The sequence below is a fragment of the Platichthys flesus genome, chromosome 11 (assembly GCF_949316205.1).
Source record: "Platichthys flesus chromosome 11, fPlaFle2.1, whole genome shotgun sequence".
NCBI lineage: Eukaryota > Metazoa > Chordata > Actinopteri > Pleuronectiformes > Pleuronectidae > Platichthys > Platichthys flesus.
This window is the reverse complement of record NC_084955.1, coordinates 16,035,986-16,045,527: the sequence shown is the minus strand read 5'-3', so window position 1 is coordinate 16,045,527 and position 9,542 is coordinate 16,035,986. Positions and strand designations below refer to the sequence as shown.

Sequence of the window (9,542 nt, the reverse complement as noted above, 5' to 3'; positions counted from 1 at the left end):
CCGCCACACTAATTGAGAGAATACACAATGGGCAGAGGACGCATTAGATGCCAGAGCATGGTTTAAATCCCTCTTCATAAAATTGGTGTAAATTTAGAAGCTTGTCAGGACCTGCAGCCCTAAGCACGTGTCTATATGCAGAGGCTGGTTTACTTCTAATGGGCCTATGTAATGCATGATTAAAAAAAAGGCTTAGCATTCATATCATTTGTTAAGTAATCGGTATGAAAGAAACAATGTCTACAAGTATAAAACTATAAATAAAAACTTAGATGTTTCATAATAAAATACAATGGGAATAGACTATATCTGTAAGTGCAGCATTTTAGTAAATGTACACTATTTAGTTACAGTTACAGTATTGCACTTTATTACAGTAACTGTTTTCTATACTCCGACAGTTTAAGTATTTTTGACTTCACCAGATGTATGTCAACCCAAGTTTAAACAAAAACCCAATACTGGCTTTTATAATATGGATTCTTATAGATTATGTTCACTGTACTACTTTGACTCAATGTCACTTCTAGCACTGTTATAGACCAGAATGCTTTCAATGACTGTAATGTCCCAGGACAAGCATCTCTATAGTATTGATAAGTGATAGGCATCCTAGGGGCCCATCCACTAAATCGAACGTATACTTTAGTGATTTCTTTAGTTAATTATTTGGAACACAATAAAAAAACTCTAAATGCAATATTACTATTAATATGCCTATTGACTCCGGGTTCTCTGATGACTCAGCAGTGGTTGGGTGTATAAGTGATGGGAGGGAGGTCGAGTACAGGTAGAAATCCTCTGCTTCTGAATGTGGCCCTGACCAGAGAGATGGTGATCGGCTTCGGGAGGAGGAGGACGGTCTCAAAGCCACTGCGTATTCTGGGAGAGGATGTTGGCACAGTGGAGGATTACCAGTACCTGGGCGTCCACATCAACAACGGACTGAAGTGGAAAACAAACACAGACGCTGTGTACAAGATATTTATTTATTTTAGTCATGTTCCTAACTTTACTTTTCAAACGATTGCTGCAATTTTGCACAGGTCTTTTTTGTATTTAGTCTTTTGTTCTTTACTCTATGTGCAATGCCTTTGACATGCTGCTGTAACACAATCATTCCACAATAAAGTACATATATCTAACTATCTATATAAGATACAAAAATGTATTTCCTGGCATATGAGTAATCAATAACTGTCAGCACAATGAACCAAACCTATTTTAGATTGAGACTTTCAAGGTAACAATTTTTGCAATCAAAATGTAAAAGGTTACTGTTCACCGTCAAATCACCGGCAGACTCACATTCCACAGTTTCACTTTTATCACGATTGTTTGATTATTGAGAACAAATCACATTTGGTTATCAAGCTCTCCAAGTTGCACTTTATCGTCTATTATCTACAGTAAAAACTGTTCTGAGTGAGCAGCCCAGAGGTTTTTAAATGTGGTTCTAACTGAAAGTTAACAACTGCCCATACTCTGCCTGCCCCCCCCCCCTTCCTCAAACCCAACTTGATCACATGACCCTTCTGAAATAACTGCTGGTGTTCACTTGCATTAGTCACCGAACACACACACACGCACGCACACGCACAAACACCAAGGGGCAAACTCATGCATGTTGTTAAAAACCAAGGGAGCATTTCCATCTGCAGTCCTCTGAGGTTAAAGTGTGAGGGGCCCTCAGAAGACCACCAGGCCTCTACTGTGATGAGCCCATTCGCTCAAAAAACCACATATCAGACCAGACTGTGTGAGAAGTGAAGGTAAATTCAGTTAAACGCATGCCCGGTTTGTAGGAACAATATTTACACACAAAAACTCACTGAGGAGAACAAACAAACTCTCTACTTACTATTATAAATTATATCACTTATTCCTATAACTACTACTTATCATTTTTACCTTACAAAAAGCAAAAACAAAAACCTATGTTCAGAAATGCCAGAGAGCGATAGAAGATCTATTAGTCAAAGAGTGGATTTCATCAAAAAATGTAAACATTAAAGGACACATTTATAAGACAACTACTACATTTAAATTATTTTTCATGTCGTAAATCCCAAAAATATTTCCGTGTTAATTAACATTTATGATATGTCAATGTTTAAGCAGCTCAGTCTTCTGACAGGGTGTAAAAGGGGCTTACTCTGATTCATTAATAAAACATTTTGTTAAATTTGTTGCCTGAGATAAATCAATGTCTTAAACTCACATATTTTCTATTTTATATCATTTTATTGTTTGTTGAATTGCTGTGTAGCCAGTTGTATAAATTTGTGAAGTTTATTTATTCCTTCTGACAACACGTTAAGCACAATGCAAACAGAAAAATGATAGAGAAATCAACATTACAGTCACATTCAGATCTGTCATAGTCATGTGTAAAAGAAAGTCAGAGTGGTATAAAGAAGTTGGAGCTCTGTATGTTTCCAGGTGTCTGTGACAGGCGCACTTTTTTAACACTGTGGTCTACAGTAGCTGCCAGCGCAACACAGATCTCTGTGATGTGGACAGTGTTACTTATTATGGAACACTTCAGTCATTTCTGTGTCAGACTGTGTGAACCAAACGATCTGATGAAAAACATGATCTAGTACCTAGTTTTATGTTACATGAAAAAAGGACATTTCATGAAAATGAAATGTACTTTTTTTGAAATTTAACAGATGTAACCAAAATCTCAGTGGGAAGTTGAAGCAAAAAAAAACCTTATAACATTCTTGTAAAAATAGAAATGAAACTTGATGTAAAAAGTTACTCCGAAAATTGTTTCAAAAATATGTTGCTACAAGGTCACAGATTTTGTAATGCATGAAATTGGCCTGACTTTTCACTGTTTGGTGACCTGAACTTGTTTTACTTGTGCAGTTTACCACTTTCCTCTACACCATTCAGAGTCATTGACTGAATATTTTTTTTATTCAATTAAAACTGGACAATTAGTGTTATCAAATGTTTCTTTGTAAGTTTTTAATCATACTCATGTTAAGATTTCCATATGACAGAGAGCAATCCCAGTTTTTTAAAAACTAAATCTCAGGAGGATACAATTCAATTTGTAGTACCTGCAATTCCCCTTTTTTGACAAACAAATAAAAACCTGATTTATATAAAACCCTAAAGTAAGGATTTATTAGAATAAACAAAAGCTTTGGGTACAGTACATTTTTTAATCTATTGTCACCTCAAGATGCAATAATACATAACATTTAATTGAATCAACACATTTCAAATATGGATGATATATATGAGGTATATGATATGAAAACAACACTAAGCAGTGGAGGTCAAGTAGGGTACATACTAGTGTGTAAGACAAATAAAAACCAATACAAATGATTAGTAAATCTTCAAAAATAAGTTATATATAAAATCATCTGGCAAAGGCAATAACAGTGCAAATCAGTAATACACTCACACATCCTGTCTCTCTCTCACACTGCTGTTGAGGTTTGGGAAGGTGTTGCTGCTCCGTGTCATCCTCCCGTCAATAGATGACTGAAATTGACTGACAGGAACAGTGCTACACAAGAAGCACGAAAGGTCACAAGAAAAACAATGATGTTACAGCAGGTCAGTGAGCAGATATCTTTTATATATTATTATATTTCAGAAAAAGGTGCGCGTATATAATTGTACCTGTTGCTTCTGTGTGCAGTTTTGAGCCGTCAGTGCTGGTGACTTTACAAGAAATAAACATTTTCCTGCCTTCCCTTGAATCCAGATGGGATTCAATCAACACTGTGTTTCCAAGTGGGATGGGACTGGACACAAGACAAATGTTTGTTAGGGACAAATGTCAGAGCATATATCGACTAATATGGAAATGAGAGTTTGTACTTTTCACATTCTGATGCATATACTATTATCATTTATACCAGTATTTTAACATCTGAGTTAAGGAGAGGCTTAAAGCAAACGTCTAACAACCGATAGCTTTTGTTACAGCTTCAAACATAACTAAACTGAATCTTTGTGAATTCAGTGTGAATGCAAACTGACCAAACTCCAGTTAACTCTTGATAATATTGTTCTGCCTGAGCACATGCAGTCTAATGCAGGGACTCTGCACCACCTAAGCAACGCTGGTCATATTCCTATAAACCCTACTCATGTTAACATATGAGACTATACAGACCCTGACACACAGAAAACATGTTAAAGTTGTTCATTCTTGTACCTGCGGTAGTTGATGTTGAGGTTGGCGGTCATGACAGGTCTGGACACTACACTGGCATGAGTCCCTGTCACGGTATCAATCATAGTGGCTATCGCCCCCCCGTGGACACAACTGGAAACACACACACAATACATACCAAGTCCAAAGTTTTAAAAGTGGGGTTTTGTTAAGTTTGAAGATTTAAACTTGATCCCTTAAATAAGAATAGTCTTTTCTTAAATGTATTGATTCACTTTTTGGATCTTGCCTTCATTAGGAAGATGACGGTATAAGAGGTGCAACATATGAAAATGTATTCAAGATAATATTACGGTGTTTTTTTCAGAATTTGGTTAAGTAGAAGTGGAATGTAAATATGACAACACCAAGTGCACATACACAACTATACACACACAACACTGCTATCTGTTTTGACTGTTTTCTTACCCTGGTGGTCCCTCCAGAAGGTGTCCAGCCTGGAAAATGCACACGCACCTGTTCTCCTTTTTGTTAACAAACACAACGTATTCAAATCCTGCCCCCTGCTCTCGGCTGTTACGGGTGAAAAGACGAGCATTTGCCTGGACCATCTTACTGAGGTAAACTCCACCTAATGGAAGAAGAACACGCACAAGGGAGTCCATATCTAACAGAGCAGCTCAGGAAAAACACGTTATAAAAACAGGTATTGCAGGGTATGATAGACACCAGTGTGCAGCTCTACCTGTAGCATACTTGAGGGAGCGATTGTAGCTTGGCAGTCTCAGCCAAAGCCCCCGGTCTTCCTCTCCTTCCTCCATCTCCCCCCCGCACTGGCTGTTGTAATGCTCGTGCAACCGCAACATTTCTGAGCTCCAAGAGGAGTTGGGCAGGCTGAAGTCCCGGGGCTTGGGGGAAAGAAATGACGGCAGCGTCTACCAAACAGTAAAATACACAAAGAATCCGTTATTGATGTTCATCTTAATAATGTAAATGTGGCCGCGAAAAGACGGCAGGGACTTATACGGTCGTGACATGTGACAATAGTAGAATGTAGATCATAACATAGTAAATCAATATTGAATTTTAATGATTTAGTATTGTATTATTTTATCCCCTGATCATATTTGCCTTAGTCCTGAAATATGTTTATCCATTTTCAACCATGAGTCTTCTTGGATAAGAAGAGAAACGTCTTCAACCAGGTCCAGTTCCCCTGGATTCTACTGTTCTTGGATCATCTCTAGACTCTCAACTTATATTAAAACTAAAAAATGTATATATATGGAGCCAACCCATGGTTCCATTTAACAAGATATACAGGGTCAAAAGAAACTCAACAGACTAATAAATGACATGATGTAAAATTTAGATTTACACATTCAAATGCTGCTTAATTAGGTTTTGTTGCTTGCAGCCCTGCTTTTCTAGAAAATGAGATTATTTCATAGTTTTGTCATTTTTATAATTGACCGTGTGCTGTGAATTAAGCATATTACACCTGGCTGATACACACAAACACAGACACACACACGTTCTCTTTCATCAGAGCAGCGGACTCTACCTACCATCACGGTCCTGATCGGGCCGCCGGAAGCAAGGTGACCGAGCTGAGTCCTCACGGCCGGGACAGTGGCGAGGCTGTGGACGCCTCTGAACAACAACCCACCGAGGCTCCTCGTCATATCTGCTCTGTGTCGGGTGATGGCGGCTGAGGTAGAAGTGGTAGAAGACACCGACTGTCAGAGCTCAGAACTGACAGTGTGCGTACATGTGAGGTTCGCACTGAAACCCCGCGGACACCGGGAGCCGTGTCACTTTGTGAGCTGTACGTGGATGAGTTCGAGTCCCATCGTGTTCATCCACATTACCTAAGAAAATAAATAATAAGAGTGTGACGTCACCCTCTAATCAGGACGCCACTGCTACGCGTTGTGATGACGTGGAGGATCGTTCGTGGCGACATTAACAGGTTAAGTTCGAGTTCATGTAACATGTCACCTTTCATGTGTCATCAGGAGCCGCGTCTGTCCACTTCCTGATCCTGCGTCATCTGGGTCACGTGCTAGCCACCTTGCGCTGTGATTGGCTGTTCCCCGTTGAGCGCAAGCGTTTTTTTCTTTTTAAAACTTTATTTAAATGCTGACCGATCAATTCATAACAACAGTGGCAATGAAATAAGACAGAGCTGCAGTAAAAAAGTCAGAGTGGCACTATTGTTGAGATCGGATTAAAGGACTGTTTGATGGAAAATTCCTTTAAAGGTTCAGTGTGTAAGATTGAGTTGACAGGGATCTCTTGGCAGATATTCAATATAAAATACTTCTAGTGGTGTGTTCACTTGTGTTTTTCCCCTAAATTGTACCAATTGCTTGTTTTTCTACATTAGAAGCGACCTGATCTTGTTTTAAGCAGCCCAAAATGGACAAAATAAACAACCTTTGGAGTTTTCATGATAGCTGAACAGGGTTGTTTCAGTCTGGTCTGTAACCGTGGACATCCAATGCAAGTGCCGTGCTTGTCTCGCTAACTGCTGCGTTCAGGAGCACAAACTGATTGCACATGCACAGAGCACGGACCTGTGCAGGAGATATGAGGAGCAAACCTGCAAAGCGCCTTTTTTTAGACTGATGGAAATTTGCAGACTGCCAGTCTGTATCCCTTGATGGGCACTAGGGGGGGATAGAGGAACACATCATTGAACTTCGTTTGCCAAATCAGAGATGAAAAAACAGAAAACTCCTGCCAGGTGTGACTTTATTGTCTACAAATCAGATACTAGATAGAAAGTGCTGTGGCTTTTATACACATGTTTGGAAACACGCCTGTCAGTAATCATTTATATCAATATTGAATAGTGTTTTACTTTAATAACATATCCCTCACTCTAACCCCTGCCATGGTATTTCCAAGAAGCAAACACATGTTGTTCTATTGAGCGAGTTTAACAAACACAAAGGAGATTACAGCGATTACTATGTACTTTTCTGATGGCCACCGCCCGGGGACAGGGGACATTTCCCAGCTCGTATATGCCTCAGGCAGGCTGATTCAGATGCTACACAACTAGCTTTACCAGTTGAATCAGAGAAGGCTACGACTAAACATCCAAGTAAAAAGTAAATCACATGTAAAAAAAAAATAAACATTTGCAACATATTTCCCCACTCCCTGTCTCAGCCATTTGTCCCACAAAAGATGTACACATCTTTTTTTAAACAATCAGAGCTATAATCAAAGTGGTATTACAAAATACCCCTGCATGCATTTGACTCTTCTTTAAAGAGTTCAGTCAATGTTGAGCGTTCTGAGTTGACTTTACACTGCAGCTGCGGCGGCTCCACACAGCTTCCTGCAAAAGCGAGAAAAAATAAATAAATTTTGATTTCACGTCTATTTTTACAACCATCGCTGTAAGTGGTGCTGCTCTTCAATCGATTTAAAGGTCTGTCACGCTTTATGTTGAGAATGGGCGTAGGTGTGTGTAGGTGTGTCATATCTTACTTTGCTTCTTCTTTTGTCATGTCGGCAAAGGCACAAATAGCTTTATCTTTATCCAGGATCTGTTGTTTCAAGGTCTGAATATCCTCCTCTGCTTTCTTTTTAGCCTCTGCGTGATCAGCTGAGGACAATGGTTTGAAACGGAGAGACACAAATGTTACTCAAGTCAGCAAAGCCCGACCAATTTATCAGTCGGCTGCTATCAGCCTTTCACAGACATACTGGCAATTTAGAGACATGCAAATTATTATATTTTACATTTTAGGTAAAACAAAATGCTTATTTTCTTAATTTAAGCTAACAACACCTGATGTACCAACATCAATATGCTTTCATATTGATATTTCACATCGTTATATTGATATCGTTATCGGCCCCTCTACCATACAGGGTACAAAATGTACTGTTATTAAATAGACTATAATTAAGGGATTTAAGTTGACACCAAATACAGTTTCTGTTTATTATTAATGTTAGCAGCACCTGAGAGCAAGTTCAAAAGGAAAGAGTATCAAAGCAATATAGAGTTCAGCGAGTTTTACAGGAATGTGTCATCACATCTAGTTCCACACTGAATAGACTTTAAAATGCAACAAGACAGGTTTCCCAGGATCCATTGTACCTGGGTTCAGCAGCGGTCTCTGTGCAAGGTGCCAGACCTCATCAGATCCAATTCCCCCCCCCGCGTTTTAAATGGACGTGTAGTGAGGAGACACTTTATGGTTCGCTCAGTCTCTCTTACCTTTAAGTTTATTCATGGTCTCCCACGCTTCTTTCTTCTTCTTATCTGCCTCTTCCTAATCAGGGAACAGGTGGAATCATTTGTCAACAGGCGGTGTGAGAGTTCATGTAAGGATATCACAGTGTGGGGCATTTTAAGGGAGGACATTTTGGTCACACCTCATTATTTGAGAAGTGCTTCTAAGGTAAAGGTTACAGTTAAGTTTGGGTGGTCTAAGGATGAGGTTAACGGTTAGAGTAAGGTGCTGAGTAACGCCTAGGAGTGTCTTCAATAAAACATAAGTACGTGGTTGTGTGCGTGTTTGTATGTTTGTGTGCATGTATCGCGTCTTGCCTTCTCCGTGTTGCAGCTGGTTAGACTTTTCTCAAACTCCTGTACGGACTTCTCGACCTCCGCCTTCTTGTTCCTCAGCTCTTCTATCTTGGCGTTGGAGGCGTCCATCTCCGTCTTCAGCTCCGCGGTTTTCTTCTTCACCTCGACGATCATTTCCTCCTTCGCCTTCACCGTCTCCTGGCTCTCCGCCGTTCGGGTTTTCAAGCCGCGCAGCCGGATCTCCTGGCGCAGGGCCTGGTAGATCAGCACCGTCATGACGGCCACACTCAAGACGACGACAATGCCGGCGAGCTTCATGTTGTGTCCGGACGAGAGACACAGAGAGGAGCAGCCACGAGCGATACAGGTGTGAGCTCTGCAGCCGCGGACCCTGTACCTGCCCTACCTGCTCTACCTGCTCCACAGGCTGGGCGTGACACCAGATCTACATCCTCCTAACAAATCTTAACCCCCAGACAGCACTTTGAATTTGTGAGGACCAGCCAAAATGTCCTCACAATGATCGTATTGAGCAAAGATTGGCCCTCATAACTATAGATAGACATGCACAAACACACAGAGACACATGTTGGTACGTCTGTCTATAGTTAGGACTCTCCTTGGACTAATCAATTCCCTAGCCCCTTGCCCTATGGACCTAGCAGGAACCATCCATTCTAAATGCCTATCCTAAACCCTCATTCTAACACTAAAGCCAAGTTTTAACCCTTAACAGCCCATTGAAATGTGAGGACCTGCCAAAATGTAGTCACTTTCCAATAAATACCCTCACAAATATAAGTATAAGTATACAAACACACACACTCATTACATGGACTT

The 9,542-nt window shown here is 40.2% G+C and overlaps 2 protein-coding genes across 4 annotated transcripts; both read right to left on the bottom strand.

Annotated features, from left to right (window-relative positions):
• Positions 1-2,224: 2,224 nt before the first annotated feature.
• On the bottom strand, positions 2,225-6,215 carry them4 (thioesterase superfamily member 4). Of its 3 annotated transcripts, none has more exons than XM_062399231.1 (7): positions 6,149-6,215; positions 5,716-6,018; positions 4,893-5,082; positions 4,616-4,778; positions 4,190-4,300; positions 3,649-3,773; positions 2,225-3,532 (listed from the first exon to the last, which is right to left on the bottom strand). In XM_062399231.1, the coding sequence occupies exons 2-7, from the start codon at positions 5,830-5,832 to the stop codon at positions 3,486-3,488; spliced, it is 753 nt and encodes a 250-aa protein (XP_062255215.1). In that variant the 5' UTR covers positions 5,833-6,018; positions 6,149-6,215; the 3' UTR covers positions 2,225-3,485. The 3 variants fall into 3 exon arrangements, with proteins under 3 accessions (XP_062255215.1, XP_062255214.1, XP_062255216.1); XM_062399230.1 differs by having other exon boundaries at positions 5,716-5,858; positions 6,149-6,203; XM_062399232.1 differs by having other exon boundaries at positions 5,716-5,858; positions 6,052-6,149.
• A 672-nt stretch (positions 6,216-6,887) lies between these two features.
• si:dkey-87o1.2 (uncharacterized protein LOC796684 homolog) lies at positions 6,888-9,329 on the bottom strand. Its single transcript, XM_062399233.1, has 4 exons — positions 8,724-9,329; positions 8,391-8,445; positions 7,652-7,769; positions 6,888-7,499 (listed from the first exon to the last, which is right to left on the bottom strand). Exons 1-4 carry the CDS (start codon positions 9,018-9,020, stop codon positions 7,466-7,468), a joined length of 504 nt encoding a protein of 167 aa, XP_062255217.1. The 5' UTR covers positions 9,021-9,329; the 3' UTR covers positions 6,888-7,465.
• Between the last annotated feature and the right edge of the window lie 213 nt (positions 9,330-9,542).

Bases quoted from the DNA above. Each gene is read 5' to 3' on its own strand.
- si:dkey-87o1.2 (XM_062399233.1), bottom strand. From the start codon at position 9,020: ATGAAGCTCGCCGGCATTGTCGTCGTCTTGAGTGTGGCCGTCATGACG. The intron at 7,770-8,390 runs GTAAGAGAGACT...CATTGTCCTCAG, and splicing joins GACCATGAATAAACTTAAAG to CTGATCACGCAGAGGCTAAA. The intron at 7,500-7,651 runs GTAAGATATGAC...TCGCTTTTGCAG, and splicing joins ATGACAAAAGAAGAAGCAAA to GAAGCTGTGTGGAGCCGCCG.
- them4 (XM_062399230.1), bottom strand. The intron at 4,779-4,892 runs GTAGAGCTGCAC...TTCTTCCATTAG, and splicing joins CTCCCTCAAGTATGCTACAG to GTGGAGTTTACCTCAGTAAG. The intron at 3,533-3,648 runs GTACAATTATAT...CTTCTTGTGTAG, and splicing joins ACTGCACACAGAAGCAACAG to CACTGTTCCTGTCAGTCAAT.